The sequence below is a fragment of the Orbicella faveolata genome, unplaced genomic scaffold (genome assembly GCF_042242905.1).
Source record: "Orbicella faveolata isolate gen_17 unplaced genomic scaffold, um_ofav_v1 contig_12, whole genome shotgun sequence".
Lineage (NCBI taxonomy): Eukaryota > Metazoa > Cnidaria > Anthozoa > Scleractinia > Merulinidae > Orbicella > Orbicella faveolata.
In genome coordinates this window covers 32,394,686-32,416,453 of record NW_028301539.1, presented here as the reverse complement: position 1 = coordinate 32,416,453, position 21,768 = coordinate 32,394,686, and the positions used below count along the sequence as shown (strand labels likewise).

Here is a 21,768-nt window from a genome sequence, read left to right as displayed (position 1 = left end):
GGTTTGAACCACTCCTCCCCTCTTATACTTCATATTTTTCTTTAAAGATGTTTGGGCTTTCAGAGACCCCTACCCCTCATATTTTCCAGTGACCTTTAATGTGATGGGCATGAATGTTTTCTGCAAACTGATGCTCATTAGGGTAAGATTGGTGCCTTGTAACTTAAGACAAAAACATCCAGCAGTCAGTTTGTCTGATGCCATCTAAGATCTTTTAGTTTGACTAATGAAACCTACACATAAAGTGGAGTCATGCAGGAATTCATAGAATGAAGTCATGCTTCATGGCATCTCACTGCACCACATCCACCACATGTAAAGAATCTGGTTGTTTCCAATGAGTGTTAATTAATCAACAACATTCTTGACTTAACTTCGCTTGAGATGAAAAACAGTTGGAAAGGGTTAAAGGTTGTGGAATTTCATGCACACTGTCATGTAATTACAATCGTTACTCAGATCAGCAATTCTAATAACCAGGAGAACATTTTTGACACTGTGACACACATTTAAAAAATATATATATTATATATCTGGAGTGCATAATTTCAAGTAGTAGGCACAAAAGTGGTCTATACATCTAATATGCTGTGTTAAACAAACTTGGGGCCCCCTGATAAAATATGTTACAAAATTTAATAAATGACAAAGCCAATTCAAGATTGATTAATATATTTTTTAAGATATATAAACTTTGTTTATTGTTGATGTTTTTATATACAAGACATACACAAACTGATAAAAAAGATTGACTTGAATCTGACTTGCATAAGACAAGAATAATTTGTTCCAACATAAGCTTTCAATTTTAGCTAACAGTGTCATCTGCAACAACTTGATCGTCCACATATCAAATCTAAGGAAAATCGGGACAGATAATGAAATGTTAACGGGCATGCCCGCGGGTTTCTACCCGTGGATCTGCCCGCCAAATTAAGGAACTGGGAACTATGGCTGTGCACTTCACAAACAAAATGGCGGAGATAGACGACTACTTAGATGACCAACAACAAGTGACTGGTTCTCCTTGCGATGAGATCGACCCAGCAGAACTTTTTGAAAAGCAGGGAAGCTTAGAAGTTGAACGAATTCGTGGGGATGACAGAGGCTCAGGTTCCGAGTTTGACTCCGAACGAGAGGAACTTGTTGATTTGTCATCGGAGAACGAGTTGTCCGACGGGTTTCCCTACGGTGTCACTCCGCCAAGAAATGTTAGAAGGCAGAAGGAAAAGTCGAAAAGGGACAAAGAAAAGGTACAAGGGGTTTTCAAGAGCCCTTTGACACGCGAATCCAATCCGTCCGAAAGAGCGGAACTGGACAGACGGAAAAAGCGAGGCTCTACTCAGCTGACGACCGAAAGGGCTTTCCAGAGAAAGCTCAAAAGAGGTAGCGTTGATGTGGGATTTGTTGGCATTGATGGTGCCGCTCATACGCCAGATACTTCAAAATCCTTAGAAATTCCCAGCATCAAGATCGAGTCCACAAGTCGATTCATGTCCTTGGAGTGTGTTTCTGAAGATTCGACCGACAGCAATGTGTGCAGGTTTTCAGGTACTGTCCGCACAAAATCAATTTCCATCAAAGATACCATAACTCGAAGCCATCGGAAAGCCACTCGCTCGGAATCCGATCCCCGTAGCTCGTCATCTCGGAATTACCTCAATCCGTTCTGTCCAGAGGCACGAATGGAGTTTTACAGAACATTTTCTTTGCTTATCAAGCTCGGCTCACTTGCTCATAAACAACAAGAGAAGCAGTACGGGGTTAGTAGTGTAGTGGAGAGTCAAAACTCAGAAGAGAGCAAAAAATACCAGGTGGAGTTGTCAAAAGCACTGTGGTTAGAGTTGCAAGCATGGCATGCGAACAAAACCATGGAAGAACAAGATCTGCACTTAATACAGGCACGTGCCAATGTAGAGGAGGTGTTGGATGAGGTTGTGAATTTTAAAGTCAAGAAACAGGTTCATGTGAATGCTCAGAAAAATGATCCAAGTGGCCATGATGGAAATGGTAATCACATCTTAAGAGATTTGAACTCCAGCAGTGATAACAAGGATGTGCATTGCTCAGACGATGATGATTCAGAGACATCAGTAAAGCTGTCTTGTCGGAATAATTCATCAATGCACAACTCTTGTGAGAGTAATCAAATAGAACATTCACTGCACTCCCAAGAGACAGAAGACTCCACAACTGAGGCAAATGGACACTTTTCATCTGAGACAGACGACTTTGTCAATGGTCCTTCTACAAATAGAACAGATTACACATTATTAAAAAGACGACTGTCTTTAGATTTACGTCATAGGAACCAGAAACTTCACCCTGATGAAGCTGGCCTTAAACAGGGAAGGGAGACTTTGCCAGAAAAAGCATGTTGCCAGCTAAAAGCTGCCATTGAACAAGTAACTGATCTCTTTGACAAGATTGAAATGGTGGAAAACCTTTACCCCACTCGTCACTCCTTAGGTCAACAACACCCAAACTACACAAGCAAAGAATTCACAAGAAACTTTGAGACAATGTGCTTGTGGTTGAATGTGACTAGAGAGTTATACCACAAGCTACATTTGATAGCAAAGTTTGTTGGTGTGAATGTTGCTGAGACAAGCATCTGGCAAGACTGGCTGGATGTTGGTCTTGGAAGACTAGGTACAGTATTAATTAAAAGCACATTAAGGAGATAGCACTGTGCATGGTTGCCAGTCACCAGTCTTACAATTCTGTTGTAAAATTCATTGTCAAAAAAAAAAAAGCCTTTAATGCAATATAGCCTGAGATGACATTGCCTTTCACTGTTGACATGGCAGTGAATATTTTATGCATCTTTTGATTTCATTCTCAAGTGAAGCTGTTCTCTCCTTGAAGCTGTAGCTGTTTGAAGAAAGAAAGAGACTTGCTGATTTATATCCTTTGGTCACACACCAAAATTTTTGATGAATTCTTTCTTACAAGTTAGTTTTCTTACAGTATACACTGGTGCTTTCAATAAGACCTGACACTCTCTAGAACTCTGGTTGGTATTTTGTTGTAAATTGTCAGCTACATGTATAGTGTTTGCAGTTTTCAAAAATTGGCCTGCTAATTGTAAAGGAAGTTGTTACAGGCCTCTTTTATAGCTCTCTGATGGGTGCTGTACCAGGAAAGCCACCTAAGTATGTTGGATTCCCTCGATTTTTTGAATTCTCACAATAACTCAAACCAAAAGTGTTTCCCTCCCCTCAGTCAAACACTGTATAATTACCTCAGATTTCTTGAAACAACCAAATTTTTCAAACTAGTTTTTGTTTTCCTCTGAGATTGAAAAAAAAATCGAGATTCTAGTGTACTTTGAATCTTATTGAAAGAACTATAAATACATTTAGGCTCATTATGTCTTAACGAAATGCAATGACTTTTCATATAATATTATATTAAATAATTAGCATATAATAATAACTTTACTTTGATATTGTTTTATGCAGAAAGTGTGTGTCCTGCATCTGATCTGAACCATGAAGATATTGATGAAACATTCTTCTCATCATCTGACAATGATGAAGGTGATGATAGTGCTGATGATGATGACATTCATGCAGAGAGTCAAAACGAGAGAGGTGAAAATGAGGGGCCATCTAATGGTGTACCTTCATCCCCTGTAAGAACAGTCTCATACGAGTCTCAAACCAGTACTCCTGCGAGACCCTCAAGGACAAGCAGCAACATGTCAAACTTTGTGTGGAGCTCCACCTCAAGATACAGACCATTTGTCGACCACAGCATAAAAAAGATGGGGTTGATTAAACTTGGAAAGAGACTAGATAATATCTTGGACACTAGTATGATGAAAGCTAAACAAGCATTAGCTCTTCCAGGCAATAGCTGTGAGGATGATGAGTGCCAGTGTTGTGAACCTGGTGTGTTTCAGAAAAGACAGTGGTCTGTCAATTATTTGGAGGCACTTTTGAATGGAGAAGGAGCTGAACAAGCAGCTTGCTGTAGCTGCCATCCCCACAGCTTTAAAACAATGTGTCATGGAGGAGAGAATTCAGAACAAAGGACGTGGAGTGATGAGTTCAAGAAGGCTGGTCTACCTTCATTCCGCTCACTGTATCTGTTTTTGTCCCGTGTTCCACTGGACATAGTGCATGAATGTCTGCGATTGAGACTACAGCATCGACCGAAAGGAGAGCCATCATCTTTGAGTGTGAGACAGGTAAACATACACATAGGTACATGTAGTTTGCCTTAGAGAGGGATGAAGTGTACTTATGTTGTACTAAGCATGCACAGTGCATTCACTAAAAAAATGCTGAATCAGTGGGAGCTGTTGATGTATTGATTATGCAATCAAAGAGAATTTATGTTTTGATATTCACTATAACAACTGATTTTGCTCAGTTCTCCTAGCACAGTATAAGAAATTATTGTATTAAATTATAAGAAATAGAAACGATTTTAACTGATTTCAGCATCCAAGTTTCTATCACATGGAAAAATTCCAAAAAGCCTTGGAAACACTTGCATACAGCTCATGTTCCTACAGTGTAAATGTACATGTACATCATTTCTTGTGTCTCAGTCTACAATTTCATAGGAAGTGCAAACGCACAGTTAACCAAAAATTGTCATTGCAAGCATAGTGTGGGCTAACTTATGACTACAGGCTAGGGCTATATAAAAACATTGGCTTCAATATTAAAATTTTGCTGTTAAAGAGTTAATACAATGTAATTCAGTACTCACTGAGCCATCCTTCACTGGCTCAAAGTGTGAAATTCATACCTTCTTGTGTATCTACATAGCTGTTGCGAGAATGCAAGGATGTGTTGTTAGGTGGCGTTCTTGTCAAAGACTACTATCTCGATCTTGTGGATGGAATTGCAAACACAGAAGACTTGAGCAAGGAAATCACAGAAAGTGATATTGAGGGGTTTGAACAGGATCTCCAGAGTTTGCTTGAGGTAATAGAGACTTGATTGTTACATGTGAAATAAAGTCGTTTTTACTGTAATTATTCTGACTAGTTGATAATTATCAGCAGCAGCTTGGCAGGTTAGATCACAGGCGTCCCATGCTCACGTCTCGAGAAGAGCGTAAAATGAATTAATTCTAGGACATGTATGTACTTATTCATGAAAATGTCACGCGTGCGTTGCGTGAGTCCAGGCTGGATTCCTAGTGAGTCTTAACTGTCTCAGTGTTACGTTACACAAGGAGCCCTTGAGAATTTGAATGCTTTATAAGGGATTGTACCTGTATGGGCAACAAAATATGGTCGATTTAGAACACTCAATATTCTGGTTAATAAAAGATTAATAAAACTTGCTCATTTCTTGTGTGTCCATTGTGACTTTTTGTGATCCCTGCCATTTTGAGCCTTCTTTGCCATCACTGTTATTCCCTTCATAAAACTAAGTCAAGGCTTCAAGTATTTCAAACACAGATGTGGTAGTTTAAATAGAGAATAATACATGGGCATGCTTAGATATGGAATTTCTCTTCACATGTTCATCTCAATGTTTCATGAGTGAACGCAGCAAACAAGTGAGATATAATTAAGTTGAACAGGAGAAGAGAAATTCAGTAACTACAAGCAACCACGTATTATTTTGTTTATTTATTAACATACTAAAAACAACATTTCTGACGATTTTCCGAAGATTTCCAACCACTTTCTGAAGTTTTTCAAAGATTTTCCATTGCTCTTTTGATGATCCACAGCCCAGTTCTCAAAAACATACAAACATGTATGATCCCAACCTCAAAAATGCTGATTTTTTTGAACATTTTTTTGTAAAAAACCTTAAACAACATGCCAGATCTCTCGTCCTCTTATCCCCCCCCCCCCCCCCCTTCCAAACCCTTCACAAAAAAAGTCACCAAAATAGGAGTGAAGGTACAATGTATCATCCTTCTTATCCTGGAGATTTGTGGTACACTCTCATTGACTGTTAGCCCAGGACAGGTGAAACATATCCAGAATTCAATTATTGGTGTAACTTCGTGGAAAAATGTTTTGTGATCTACGCACTGGGAGTTTTTCTGATTTAAAATGCACTCCACCTTGTTGCTTTCACAAAAATTAATTTCCCCCCTTTTGTCCTTATAGGTTTATTTTGAATACTTGCACAATGTGATTCATCTAGTTCAGAGACTTCCCCAGGCATCTAAGGGATTAAAGAACATTCTTGAAGAAGAATGGAACTTTGTGAAGAAACACTGTCGTCACATCAGAGGTGGTGAGGTGGAAGGAGGAACAAGATTTTGGTGAGGGGATATATTTCCTGAATGTAATGGTGTACATTTGTGTGGATAGTTGGTCAGACTTGAAAGATTGAAAAGGAATATTAGACATAATTGAACAATATTTATCGCTGAATGATGTTTTTTTAATTTGTATAATAATCAAGGACACTGTAAGTTTACTTTATGAGCCAAAAGTAACAGCTGAGGCTGATAACACTGACCAAAACCTAGCAGAGCGTTCACATGCACTGATGTAGACTCGTTTAAGCCACTAACAATTGAAAGTAACCTTCATTTAGTGACCACAGTGTGTAGTTCCAGAAGGCATGGTGGCCTCATGGCTAGTGCACTCACCTCTAGATCAAACAGTCAGGGTTCAAGCCCAGGCCAGGGACATTGTGTTGTGTTCTTAAGCAAGAGACTTTACTGGATCAAAGTGCCTCTCTCCAACAACATGTATAAATGTGTACCGGCAAATTTAATGCTAGGGGGTGACCCTGTGATGGACTAGCATTTCATCCGGGGGGGGGGGGGGGGGGAGAGTATAAATACTACTGAACCCGAGATAAGCTCCAGCCTGATGGGTCACTTGGCTCGTAAGCAAACCTTATCTTATTTACATGTACCATTTGCAGTTACTGAAATTATCCATAGTCCCACTCCAAGGAAAGCTAACCTTCTATGGGAGAGGTGTGAATATTTTCTGGAGGAGCAAACTGTATGACAGCTATGATCTTAGTTAACCATGACTAATCTTTAAATTTACATTTACTTTTATTAAGTATAATGATCTTTCTACGAGGATTATTATTTCTGTCCTCTTTGTTGATCACATGTGATTCGCCAGTCTTGAATCTTCAGCTGAGATATTTTCTGAATTTTCATTTGACACTTGTTAATTTTAACCTTTCAGTGTCATGGCTTCAGGCTTACTTGAATCAACTGGTGATTTTCTGGAGTCAGAGTTGGATCAGAGTTGTTCTGACCTTCACAATAACACTGATCAAAGTGATGATCTCAGGTACAGTATTCATTTTTTTGTATGATGATTAGTATGATCAATAAATTCATAAAAAGAATGACTTTGTGATGACTTTTTAAATTCCAGTCCAAACAAATTATACATGGTGGAAGAGCTGTCAGCAATAAACAATAAGAATTGCCAAGAATGGAAAAAGTCATGCAACAGAAACAGTATTGATATCCAAAATTCTTTGCATATCCTTATCACCTTGATCCTTGAGCTCTCCTATCCCTATCGGCCCTCTTTCCCTATTCTCAACTCCTGGGAATGACACTTGGGAATGACACTTGGAGGAATGCCAGTGACTGTTCAGAGAATACCCCATCAATGCCAATCCCTGAAAGGTCACTTACCTTATTAGGGAGACAGGGTAGCCCGTTCTGCCATTTTTGGTTGTACTGATTTGATGGATTCTGACAAGGTTACATTCATTCTTGGGTTGTTTTTTGGACAGACGGAAGGTACTAGAAGCTTGCCGAGGTTTTAAACACCTGTTTAATGAGGCGAGAGAAAGGGCTTCTAAAGCCCTTGGCTTCACCAAGAAACTTCGAAATGACCTAGAAAATGCTGCAAAGTTCAGCATTGATGTCCCCATGTATGAGTTGTTGACGAGATTGGAAGCCAGTGGACATGTACAGGTATAGAATCTTTTAAATGATTAACCCTTTGAGCAGATTTATTGTTGTCAAAAGTTATTCAATACTATTCAATACAGATTAGTAGAGGCAGGCACTGATGATAGCAATGAAACATTTTTCTGTTGTTGTCGTTGTTGCTGTTGTTTTTGTTTTCTATTGTTGTCAAACATTTTTCTAGTTCTTTTTCCATGTGGTTAGTTAGTATAGGAAGCAGCTTATCCTAATAGAGGGGCAACACGTATGTATCTTAATTTGCAATCATGAACAAACCAAAAACTATCGCAATTCTTGACTGGAAATTTATCACAGTGGGCTAGTCAGAAGCTGACAGAAGTGAGTTTTCACTCAGTACCAGTTACTTGTTAACATGCGTAAGCCTTGGAAGTGATGCTAGGTTTTAATTTAGTTTTGTTTGACTGATTGTCAATTCAGCACGCTTTCTAGTGCTCTGTTGTTTGGTTGGATCTATAGCAATGCATAGGGCTAAAGGAAACTCAAGTTTACATGATGATGTTTCAAGTCAAATGGCAAATGAATACTAACAACAATTTGTAATATTACTGTTTTCCAGGTTGTGGCAAGACACACTGCTGGTCTGTTTATGTTTGTGCCAAGAGCCATGGTTAAAAAGAAATGGTTTGTGTAACTGGTGTTAAAATATTAGTTTGTTACTGTTCAGTAATAATGATATTGGATACAGTATCTGCTCTTTGAACTGTATGATTCCCTTAGTCCCTGGGGAAATTCGTCAAGTTCATTCACAGCCTGCTCCATCCTTGGTATAATTATGCTGGTGATACAAACACAAAACATAAAACAGTGAGATAATTTAATAAATAGAAACATAATCATTTTTACAATGCATTTCAGGGGTTTCATTAATTCAGCAGGAGAGCAACTGGTATTCATGGGTGGCAAAACGTTTTGAACTGAACTTCTTTTACAACAAAATCTTTCCTCTAGATAGTCAAACCAAGCGGGCAACATCACAGGCCCAGGCAGTTAATTTGCCTTAATGAAACCCTTGGCATTTACAATATGGAAATTAATTAATTAATACCTGATTCTGCATTGTTTCCTTGCCATTACAGCCAAATCATCCACCTCTTGAATTCCTGCTGTGTTCAAGAAGAATTTGGCGACCAAGTTGTTTCTGACTGTTCTGGATACCTCCTGATCATGCCATCGTGTGATGCAGATAGTGGGAACGAGACACCAGTGTCATGGAACGGCAAGAAGGTGGTGGTCAATCCGACGATGGATGCTGCCATTGGTCTAGCAGATATACAGGTAATATCATGCATGTTAGAGACTTTTTATCTCCCTGCTGTCTTGGCATGATAAGATCTACCTGACCTGCTTTTTGTCGCTCTTTGTGATGGAACTGATGTTCCAGATGATATAAATGTCCTGAATGCAGTTAGGGATCAGTACCAGAGGGTGCTTTCTATTAAACCAAAACTTCTGGAACGAAACAGGTGCAAATGGAATAGAAATTTCCCTGGAGGGTTTCTGTAAAGTGCAAAAAATTGTCAAATTTCTGAACTGCAAACTATTCAACCTAAAATTCTGCTAATTCTGGGAGGAAAATTACTGGAAGGGAAATTCTTGGTCAAACATTTTCAAATATTGTTGTATACCCCATGCGGTTGTCCTCTTTTTTTAGAAATACTCCACTGAAAATTTTCAGGAACTCAGACGTGAATTTTTAGTCAAATGGAAAGTGCAACTGGTTGATGGTGAATTGTTGTTGTGAGATTGGACTGAGCGTGCCGTTTTGGTTTCATAGTTGCCTAGCAACCGATCTCACTTCACACTTTGATGGCATGACAACTTTGGTGGCACAACAACAGTTGTTTGAGTGAATAATAAAACTTGGAAATATTATGAGACAATGAATGCTTCATCAAAAATTTGAGGAAAAAATTCTGTTCTGCTGTAAACGTCTGCACATTTAAAACTTCTCTTGCATAAAACTATTGAATTATATTTAGTGCATTCCAATCCTTTCACCTTGTTCCTGACAGACAGTGTATGTGTTTGTTAATTTTTTTATCTTTTATGTCTCAGGTTGGGGGTATGATATTGGTGGTACATAACTCCAAGGAGTTGGATGTTCAGCGTAAACTGTTTCTGGAGAGCATGAGTTTATCAGTCAGCATTGTCAAGCCAAGAACATCAAGCCATCAGGCCATTTCAGAAGCTCTTGATGAACTGCAGGTTTGGTTTTTTGTTGTTTGTTGTAGAACTCTTCTTCAGCCTATTAGAGACATTAGAATGGTTTCAACATTGACGTAAACATTGGTTTGGTATCTATGACAAATTGATCTGGTTGATGTGTCTTAAGCAAGTGTGAAATTCGTCTACTTTTAGGGGTGATGTTGCTTGTAAAGTGTGAATGTATCCATAGCAACCATTTACACAGCAACAATTTATTAGACAGTGACAGAGTCAGTGGCAGAGTCAGAGGAGGGTGTGGGAACAAGGCTCTACAAGAGAGCAACAAAGCAGCAGGGACATTAAGCTCAGGAGGGTCTTGCAACCCCCCACCCTACCCACCCAATCCTCCAGGTTGCCCTGACATAAATGTCCACTGTAGAAGGATTCTGACCAGGACTGTTACTGATTTTGCTTACCCTAAATTGCATTTTATATTATGGTGGCAGAGTGGACTATACATATTTCCTAATTTCTCAAAAGTTATTTTCTCCACAATGTTGAAACCAAGTCTTAAGTACAAGTAACCATGAGTTTGATTACTACATGTGTTCAAACTTAGTTTACAACAAAGGAAATAACTTTCTGTAGGATGCATGTCTCACTCTCCGTGAAGGAATTGTCAGTGCTGTGGAAAGAGTTGATGAGAACTTGGATCTTGATAGCATGTTTGAAATGGAAGAGACAGAGAAGGCCATGGTTTATCAAACTTACACAGAAACCATGCACCTGTGTTATAACTTTGGTTTTGAGGTACATAAAACTTGATTGTGTTTTGTTCAAATGAGTGCATAGGGGACTCTTCCATGAAGTCGGAGACAAACAGTGTAATCTTACCATGTGATGAAAGCAGATTGTTTTTGTTCAGTGACAATTTTCACAATGACCATGAGACAGGCAGTAAAAACTTGCAAAAAGTTGACTTGAGAGCCCCCTTATTTCTGTAATAGTCATGCCAATTCAAGTTTCATGGAAAATCCATGGGCACCAGTGAGAAAGACCATGAAATTTAGAATCTCTATTTGCATGACCATGAAAGATGGGATTGTGGGTTATTAAAATTTCTTTAACAGGATTTTCATCAAACTGGAATTTATAATAATTATGGTACATTATGTTTCTCCTTACATTTTATCAAATGCAGTGACAGAGATAATTTGGTTTTATAAACTGGGTTGTTAATGTGAATTGGCCACTGTAATGAGATTCAAAAGCTGATGTTTCAAGCGTTAGCCCTTTGTCGGAGCGAATTGGTGTGCAGAGAGCGCACAGTGACAGAGAGATAGGCAGTAACAACATGAATAACCATTTTTTACAAACACTCAGAACGCATATTGCAAGACATTTCAAATACTATGTCATAAAAGAATGCACATTGAAAGACATTTCAAACACTATGTCATAAAAGGATGCACGTTGCTAGACATTTCAAATACTATGTCATAATCCATTTTGTATGAAACATTGCAAGGTTGAGATTGAATCACTAAAATAATTTTTCTTATAAATAATTTTTCAGTACCAGAAAGAGGTAGCACGCTTAGTGTTCGGGAAGAGAAAGGACACTCTTGGACACAAGATGCTGGCGTTTGCCAAGAAATGGATGAAGTTTGTGATGTCAAAGTGTGAGAGGGGAAGAGGCACAAGACCAAGGTACAGAACTGTTCCCAGTTCAGCACCATGACTTTCTTTGTGGCATGGTGTCATGCATGTAATTGCTGTACCGTAATTCACAATTGGCCAATCAGAAACCATGTGTACTGTCCTGATATCCTGTGATGCCAAGAAAATATAAATCAGAAAAATGAATGTAGTTTACTTTAGTTTTTGAAGTGGTGTTTTTAAAACATGATTTTTTATTTAACCTTGTTTCATGTTGTAATCTGAAACAAAACAAGGTAAAGATTAAACTGGTTTGAAACAAACCTCATCATAAGCACTTCCGTGAGAGTAAAGTGTCTTGCCCAAGAACACAACACAATGTCCCTGGCCAGGGCTCAAACCCGGACCGCTCCATCCGGAGCACTAACCTTGAGGCCACCGCACCTCCCAAATCCCATCCAGGGGGGAGTACAAATACTCCTAATTGCTTCATGCTACAGAAACTGGAGACAAGTGCTGGTCTGATGGGCCACTTGGCTCGTATGCAAACTTAACCTTTTCCCTGTACGTGTTGAGGGCAAGTGTAGTCACCTGATTATTTACTTGGCTTTCTATACAGATGGGCCAACCAAGGACTTGATTTCCTTACTGTGGCTTGTGACCCTAAGACGTTGACAACTTTGGCAGAGTCTGCTTTTCAGGTAAATTGAAATTACAGAAAATGTTCTCTATTGAAGTTAAATTAAGGTATGGATCTTAGTTATTGTACTGTGCATTCATCATTACCTTAAATTAAAGAGCCTACATGTTGGTCACTGTATTTTAGCTATTAATTCTGTTTATTTTGGTTAGTTATGAGCTTTTAAGTTCAAATCAACAGAGCAGCAATCTTTTATGGGTAAAACTACAGCCACACAACAAACAAGGAGGATATCTGAGCAAAAATGGCACTGTTGTAAAAACTTGAAAAACGTCGGCTGACGTTTTTCAAGTTTGCCCAAATGCAATCCGTTTTAATCAAACTTGCCCACTCACGCCCTTTTGGAGGTTTTGTGTTTCTCTTGAGTGTTTATACAAGTACAGTTTTAAGATATCATCGTGATATTTCAGTTAATTCTGTGACCATTTCATTAACACTAAAGCTGCCTAAAATTACATGATCGGGCCCCTTGAAGTTATCTTTTTGACTACACCATTGTTTTGCTGCCTTTTGTAGGAGTTAAAGAAAGAGATCAACACGTGTATCTGTCACGTTATTGGCAGTGCAGAGAGCTGTAGTGGAACAGCCAGTCCAGGTAATTGTTGTGTTTTAAGTTTTTAGCATGTCAATTTACAAACTGTTGAATAATAAACACAACCAATAGACGAGCTTGTGGAAAAAAAAAGAAAACGCAAACTTCGTCTGCACTAGCTGGAAGATGAAGCTCATTAAGTGCCTGTAACCTTTATCCACGTGACCACACCGCTGACCATTATGGTCTTGCTGGTCTAACTTCATTTAAGGCCAAGGGCGCTTTCCATTCAACAAAAAATTCTGAAAAGTTCGAAACGGGGAGAAATGGTACGAAGAATTTTTAGAAAATTCAGAAATTGTTGAATTTCCGAAAAGCGAACCATTCCTGAAATTCCAGAAAATGCTGTTCCACTCGTCACTGGAGATTTCCGGAAATTCAAACCAGAATTTTTCATCGAGTGCCTAAATTTCTGTTCTTCTGTGAGTTCAATAGCCCTGAATAGCTTAAATTTATTACTAAACTAGTCTAAATTTTATTCGCCACTTTAAATTACGTTAATCATGATCATAATAATATTTCTTGCATTAGCATACAGATCTCAGAGCCCAGCTTGTCCGTCTCCAGTTTTTGGCAGGAATACTGCGTCAGGATCCGCGCTGTTAAGGCCACTCTCATGGCCTGCGGGAAAACCGCCCAAATCCCCAGGGGACCAGGCTGACACTGATGAAAGTCAAGCCACTCGACGGCAGCTGTCAGACCCTGTTGCTAAGCAACAATTTCAAAGTCTAGCAACAGATGTCAAGAACAGTGGTTAGTAGAGTATTTTACGTTTAGTGTAACTTTAAGTCCAATTTTCAACCTGCATGTTTTAAGGTCCGGTAATACGGGCAACATTTTGCTTCAACTTGTCTCGAGACAAGTTGGTCACAAACGTGGTAATGCGCGCAACAATGTGTTTCAACTTGCAATGCAACAATGTTGCGAGACAAGTTTAAGGAAAATGTTGCCCGTGTTACCGGACCTTTACAGCTGTTTGTTTCTGTTTGGCAAAAGTCCCTCTTGACCACGGGCAGTTTCTTTTCTCTTAGTGCCAGCGCCTGTATCAAGATTGTGGGTCATGGTAAAGTTCCAAAACTAAAATCACATTCACCCTTATCTAGGATTAGCATCATCGTGCTCGGAACACCCAGGTCCTGGACTCTAGATGAGTGACTTGGGTTCTAGCCCCGACCTAGGTCGTGGTGTTGTTTGGGCAAGGCACTTTACCCTCACAGCGCCTCGCTCCACCCAGAGGTGTTTCAGTGGGTGATGGCAAATTTTTTGGAGCAACCTGTGATAAGCCAGCATCCCATCCTTCTCCTAGCCGCTTCATGCTCAAGAAACCCGGATAAGACCTAGCAGTTCGAGCCCCAGATTGTATCTGTGTAGAGTTTTCGTTTCCCTTAAGGGTTCGTGATAGCGGGGTTCAACTGTACATTGAGGGGTCTCTGTAAACGCTCCAGTAGAAACTATAAGTAATAACCTGTTAATCGGGGTTTCTTCCTTTACAGTGAGCAATGTTGAGGATGAAAGCGGAGACGAAGGAGAAAAGGAAACTGCCAAACAGAGAGACAGCTTTGTAGCATCACCAGATGCTCCAAGGTTAGAGAAAGTGCGACACTCCTTGAAAAAATTAGAGGTGAAGAGAAATGAGTACTTGTATGAAAAGCATGTGATTGGTCGTGTTAGTAACAGACGCCGTGACATTGTCAAGGAGCTTGCAAGCATTTCCAGCAGAAAGGTGCCGTTCAAGTGGCAACGAGGAAACAAGATTGGTAAGTCCTTGAAGTTTGGGGTCGTTTTGTTTGCAAATAATAATGAAAAAAACTCTAGCAAATGACAACGTATTACAAGGTGGGATGTTTGGTAATTTGATGTTGTTGCCCATCTTTTAGGGGAAGGTCAGTTTGGAAAAGTATATGCTTGTGTTAATTTGGACACAGGGGAACTAATGGCTGTAAAACAGGTAAGAAAATTATCGTGACTATAAATTGTTAACATTGCCATGGTTTTTGCCCAAATAATTCTGCGCCCTGGTAACAGTAGCCTTTGTTTACCTTTACAACCACACACGTTGCCAGGTCTAACAAAGGCGATTTTGAACTATTAACTTATTATTTGTTATCTTACAGGCTTGTAGTTTAAACATATGTCATGCATTTTGTTGTTAGATCAAGTTTCAGCCAAATGATCACGGTGAAATAAGGGATCTTGCTGATGAAATCAAGAACTTTGAAGGCATTAGACATGAGAGCTTGGTCAAGTACTATGGTGTGGAACTGCACAGGGTAAGGAACCATGTTTCGATCGCAGGCTTTTACAACAACAAAACAAACAACAACAAAAACTTTCATTTCACCCCAGAGTTAGAAATTACAATATTGTAGAGTTAAAACAAAAATTATAGGGGCCCTGCCTATCCGAAATAACCTGAGAGTTAAAAATGCCAGGCAGCCAGTTAAACTGGAAGAAAATATATTTTACATGTTTAGGTCAAGGATACAAAACAAGCAAACATAATGAGACAAAAACATAAAAATAAACTAAGTTAAGCTAACTACTAGTAGACTAAAGTTCTTGCTTGGCAAAACAGTACTTTTTATCCAGGAAGAGCGTTGTACATATATCTAATTAAATAATCTAATAAAGTGGTGTTTCATTTTCGTTTCAAACCGAAAGAATGGTAATGATTTCATATCTCCATACCGATGGGCTTTGAAATCTTATATCACCAAGTTGAAAACGTCATTTAAAGCAGCGACGAATCATGTTGAATTTGTGAATGCGAAGTACGATGACTAGTGTGGGGTAGTTATGTCCAAGACCTGTTTTGAATGCAATACCGGTCTCACTCATGTAATATAATTATGGCTACTGTTTTTTTTTATTTAGAAACACGTTGTTTTAAAGACGCCCGAGGCTCGAGTTCATCTAAGCTTTTGAGTAGCCGTAAACTTACCTTGCTGTTGACATAAGGCTTTGCAAGAAATACAGTGGAAGTTTGGGTGTTTTTAAACAATTATTGGATGAGGTTTTTGTGATATCCGGAATAATCAAGGTCGAGGTAAGTGTTATCAGCCGAAGCCGAAGGCTGAGGCTGATAACACTAACCGAGATCTTGATTATTTCGGATGTCACAAAAACCGAATCTAACAATCGTTTTATTATACATTGTTTTAAAGAAAATAACGACAAACACATTATCGCACCGACCACAGTTTATTTTCGACAAGCCATGTTCTTACTTCGCTGTCCGTGAACTTGACATTGCTCTTAGAAATCATGCATTGCGCGCGCAACCTACAGATTATTGACTAATCTGCTAGCAGATTAGTGAATAATCTGTAGGTTGCTCTGTTTCCCAGAATTAACTGTAGGCTTTTAGCCAATGAGAAGACAGATGGTGACTACAATGTATAATAATATAAAGTACATGCACGTCTTAGCTGGTCACGGTTGTAATTGTTAGGATGAAATGTTCATCTTCATGGAATACTGTGCTGATGGTACCATATCAGATGTAGCTAAGCTTGGTCTTCCAGAATCCATGATCAGAGTTTATACATACCAGATTCTTGTTGCTGTGAACGTACTTCACGAAAAGGGCATTGTTCATAGGGATGTCAAAGGTAAGTTTACAGTGCTGATGAAATTCTGGCGGGCTCTCTAGACATGTTTGTTTTTTTGGCCAAGCGTCAAGTCAAGATTGCTGGATATTGGTCAAGTTCGTTTTTGCGTCAAACATAATGTTTATCTTTGAGCCAAATGTACAATGTGGGAATATGTAAAAACCAGCAGACAACACTTCAGTAAGAAAGTGCCGTTTTCTGACACAAGCACTCCATTAACTTGCTCCGAATCCATGGCTGAAAAAAAAAAAGTAGCAAACAACAACCTTTTCCTCGACATTTATTACATTTTGTACACAAATATTTCATTTTCTAGGTTCCGAACAAGTCATTTTAGTCGGGTTCTTTGTGTGTTTCTGGGCAGGACACTACTTCTACGGCGCCTCTCATCCCGCACGGGTATAAATGGCTACGGGCGAAGTTAGTGTTTTGTGGAGTGGGGGAACCCTATGATGGACTAGCATCCCATCCAGGGAAAAGGAGAAATACTCCAAGTCGCCTAATACCACATGTTGTCGATACTTCAACTCAACAACATTTGTAGCTTTTTAACCACAATTTATTCCACAAGTCCAGCCAGTTTTTACAACGCCGAAATTTTACCCGACCAAAACCATGTGCGTACATTCGGGTTACAAATTTTCTTATCTAATACTTCATATAAAGTCCACGTTATATCAAATCCTATTTAAGATAGAAAACTATAGTTCTGCGGCGGTAACACTACAAAAACAGGGATTAGTCTCGGCCTGATGGGCGACCAGGCTCAAAAGCACACTTTGCGTTTACCTTTCGTTGTCCTGGGGGCCGTCTCTCCAAAGCCCTAGAAACCTTTCGGGCGCGCATAGCAATTTTTGATTAATCTGTATCTAAAAACAGAGAGGTGTATACGCCTGAAACTTTTTGTTTGAGGAGAACCTCTGTTCATATTAAGAATGTGTGAATAAAACAGCTCCGTAATCGAAAAGGTTTGGGATTTTGCTACGGCTTTCGGGACCTTCGAGAAACGGGCCCCTGGCCCGGGTTATTCGAAAGGTGGATAACGCAATCCACTGGATAAGTCAATATCCAGTGGATAGCTTGGTTTGTTTTGTTAACACATCCTTTGGATGGTGATTTATCCGGTGGATAGCGTTATTCAGCCTTCGAACAACCAGGGCTGATGTACCATGGAATTCTCAACACGTTGCATTTCTCACTGGTTTAGGTGCCAACATATTCGTGTCATCTGATGGTCTGCTCAAGTTAGGTGATTTTGGATCATCCATCAAACTAAAGAATCCTCTTCAGACGGTTTATGGAGAAATAAGCAACATACGAGGAACAGTAGGTAAGCAAGAGAGGATCACGAAATGCCAAACCGACATGAGGTTGTATTGAATCGTCCCTTGCGTTCGACATTGTGTAAGGCATGGGTGGCTTTAAGTTTTGAAGAAAATTAAAAAACTAGGCACGAACTTCAATGCTTCAAATACCTTAAGTTATTGAGATATTTCAGAGTAAGATCTTTGGTGATAACTTTGCACATGAGCAAGGTACAGTGCGTGCTGTTGGCTTAAAAAAATAAAGCAAAGAATTATAAGAAGCTTTCTTTCTGTCCAAGTTTCCACCGAATTATGGAAAAAAAACTGTCAACTTTGGGAGAACTCGAAAGAGCTCTGGAAGCACTCACTATAACTTTACTGAAACACGAAATACGTTATTATGTCTTTAATAATATACATGAAAAAATTACTCGCTTCTGATTGGCTGAGAGCAGTGCAGTTCAAGTGTAACACCAGTGCAAAAAGTGTAACACCGGTGCAAAAAATGTAACACCAGTGCAAATTACACATCGTAATTCGGGATTATGATTGGCTGAGAGACAATAAGAAATTTTCGAAGCCAATGATATTACGTAAAATGATGAGGAAAATTTTGTGCGGAAACTTTGAAAAACGTTTTCTCGAATGAGAAAAAATGGCTTCAAGAAAGGTATTCCGGCACTTCCTCCACGCAAATTTTTTCATGTTTATATTATTAATAAGTAATCATACGGTTTTTCTCGTTCAATTTGGAATTAATTTGCACTTGTGAGTTTTTCAAAAAGTTCACTCGTGCAAATTAATTCCAAATTGAACTCGAAACCGTATGATTACATTTACAATTGGGGCACTTAATTGCAGCTTACATGGCGCCAGAGGTAATAACACTGGACAAAGGTGCGGGGTATGGCAGAGCTGCAGATATCTGGAGCATTGGCTGTGTTGTGGTTGAGATGGCAACTGGAAAGGTACATATTATGTCTAAAACTTACAGGGGAAAGATAAAGAGGATTTTGCTTGGCCTCGCGGAGATACGAAATTTCTCTTCGAACATTGAAAAATATTTCACGAGTGAGCGCAGCGAATAGTCAACGCTTCTGCAAAATGTATCGGCGACTCAAATGTAATAAATATTGCGGACAGACATTCAGCCCAAACTTCTGTCGCTATGTTGTAACCTGATTGTTTCACGCTTTTGTTGCGCTTTTGTTTCTCGAGAAGCAAGAGTTATTTAAGGCGTGCGATTCTGTCGAGCTATCCAAACTCTGAAGTGCAACATTTTTGCCTCAAAATGTTCTCAAATCGTGAAATACCTATCAAAAATAAGAGATTTGTCCCTTTGATTTATTCCAGCCTCCATGGCCTGACTGTGACAACAACTTTGTGATCATGTTCAAAGTTGGTGAAGGAGCCACGCCTGCTATCCCTGAAAGCCTGAATGAAGAAGGACAGGACTTCTTGCTGTGCTGTTTTCTACATGATCCGTATGCGCGACACACTGCCAATCAGCTGATGGACCACCCGTTTGTCAAGGTACAGTTGTCAAGTATTGTTTGACTGGGCGGGGGAGGAAAGTTTGATTTAAGTCTTTAATTTCATGGCGTCATTAGACGGTTTAGATGGGGTTTGTTTACAGTGGAATCTCGATTTCTGAACCTCCAAGAGAAACGAACATTGGTTTGAAAAATCAGGAAGCACGAGAAATCGGTGGTAAAATTACAGTGTTCGACTGACGAGAGGGCAACGACCTTTGGTTGGAGTTATCGGGAGGTTCGAAAAATCGAGGGTTCGAGAATTCAGTATTCCACTGTGTTGTTTTGACTGGTGGTCAAAGACTTCAACTTTGGGGGGTGGGGCGGGGGGTACCCAGGGTTTTGTTTTTTATCGCAACACTCGGGAGAGAAGTTTGGTTATAGTCTTCATTTTTGTGGCGCATACTGTATAGTTGAGATGTGTTTTGTGTAACTTGCAGTTTACGTTCATGAACTGTTAAGTTTGGGTTTCATAAACTTTGCTACTCTCCTCGACTCTTTCTTCTTGAACTATTAATTGTTTCGTACGGTCGACTTCGGATTTCATGAGCACAAGATCATTTTCTGGTCGTCTTGTTTCCACAGTGCTGTTAGTCGCAAGATGCCGGAAGTCCCCGTAACAGTGGAACAGCCCTGAAATACTTACCTCAGCATAGCAATTTCTTGTTTCTGGATTTACAACCGACCCAGTCGCAGAGAACGAGAACCAGTTGAGAGTTAAAAGTTGATTGAGCAAGGCGGTTTGTGTCACCAGAGTTGCTAAGCAACATGATGTATCGTCATTTCGCCGACAATCTTCGGAGTACTCTGAAGTGCTCGCGCCATCTTGTGATTGGATTGTTAGAATCGGAGACTCATCGATTTTTTACGATTATTCACAAAAAACGGGAGTTGTTCCCCGACTGAAATACAAGACTGGACTTGGTCTTGATTATTTGACTTAGGCTTGCTGTGTGCGTCGTCAAAATATACGTTTAATGAGTGTTGTGTGAAATGCCCCGACAGCAAACAAATTCCCTCATCTAGTGCTACAGTAAATTTATGGATGTTTGTCAAGATAATTTGTATGTTACCATTGGGTAATCAACAGTTCGTAGGCACGTGTTTCGTGTAAATTGTCCTATAATTTTGCTGTGTGAGTTATTAATCGCAAATCCATGGGTAGAATGTACTAAACAGATCTATAAACTATAGCGAAAAATTTTACTTATGTAAGATAAAAAGGTTAATGTTCCTCATCGAAGCCAGAAGTGAGAAGAAGCGGGTGTATTGACGGGCTTAGTCTCGTGTTGAACAAAATTAGACCCCATATTACATAACCTTATAGTGGGTCGCTTTCAACGGTTACGTAAAGATTGCTAGTAAAAGAACAGGTTCATAGTCAAAGAACGGTCTAACGGTTTGCTATACATCTGAGAAATGCTTTTATGTTAACTATTATGTTTAAAGACTTTTTAGTTTCTCTTGCATGACAAGATTGAATTATTTGTTAAAGATGCTTAAGTTACGAATGCAACTTGCTTGATCAAAGCGATCAAGTTTGTATATTTTTTAGGGTTACGACTGACAAACTCTTGTTCTGATGACATGTTGTTAAATTTAACTTTTAAATTTAGTAATTTGTGGTTACGTAGCTTTGACAGTACATGGTGACGTAACATTGACACTGTTTTTCTAATGACACTCTGGAGAATATAGGAAAACATCTTAAAGAAACATGTGTGAAGAAAAATTGTCAAGTAAATAAACAAAAACACACAAAAACATTGTTGCATAGCGGCTTGAAACTGTTCCAAGTACTGATATCGTTCCGTCCTCTGATAAGCTCAGAACTAGAGAGATGTAGGCGACTCTTTAGGCTCAGTCGTCACACAATCTTTAGGAACCAGGGTATTCGCGCAGCAGTGTCATTTGACTGAGGTTCTTATTCAAGGAACTGTAGAACAGTTCCCCCAGTAAGCAGGTTTCACGTGGAAGCAGTATTCTGCCACGCTCTGATGCAGATACTTGCAGTGAAATTTCGCGTTTTGTGTGGTTAAAAGTGCTGAATCACCAACGACACAAAACTGACGAGGAACTCGTAACTGCGGGTTGACGTGTTTCAAGGGGACTTACGGTCTTTTATTATCATTAATTCAAAACTGCGCCCTAAAAATAGACAGAAATAGCACGTTTTCTAGCATGTGTAGCTTTCTGAAGAAATAAAGCAATGTAAAACACACATTCAACTTAAGCCGCTGCTATACTGTATTTCCACTTAGGATTAGTGCCTTTCTACAAACAACAAAAGGCTAGGTAATTGCTCATTTGCCTAAAACTT

The 21,768-nt window shown here is 39.3% G+C and overlaps 1 protein-coding gene across 2 annotated transcripts; it reads left to right on the top strand.

Moving 5' to 3' along the window:
* The first annotated feature begins 949 nt into the window (after window positions 1-949).
* Window positions 950-21,212, top strand: LOC110044422 (mitogen-activated protein kinase kinase kinase 4-like). 2 transcript variants are annotated; one of them, XM_089283325.1, is made up of 22 exons: window positions 950-2,652; window positions 3,465-4,195; window positions 4,785-4,943; window positions 6,092-6,249; window positions 7,142-7,249; window positions 7,707-7,890; window positions 8,462-8,526; window positions 8,982-9,180; window positions 9,961-10,110; window positions 10,699-10,860; window positions 11,627-11,760; window positions 12,329-12,410; window positions 12,926-13,004; window positions 13,533-13,754; window positions 14,495-14,758; window positions 14,879-14,949; window positions 15,155-15,271; window positions 16,453-16,612; window positions 17,820-17,942; window positions 18,778-18,884; window positions 19,270-19,449; window positions 20,034-21,212. In XM_089283325.1, the coding sequence occupies exons 1-22, from the start codon at window positions 951-953 to the stop codon at window positions 20,040-20,042; spliced, it is 5,166 nt and encodes a 1,721-aa protein (XP_089139451.1). In that variant the 5' UTR covers window position 950; the 3' UTR covers window positions 20,043-21,212. The 2 variants fall into 2 exon arrangements, with proteins under 2 accessions (XP_089139451.1, XP_089139450.1); XM_089283324.1 differs by lacking the exon at window positions 20,034-21,212 and having other exon boundaries at window positions 19,270-19,488.
* The last annotated feature ends 556 nt before the right edge of the window (window positions 21,213-21,768 follow it).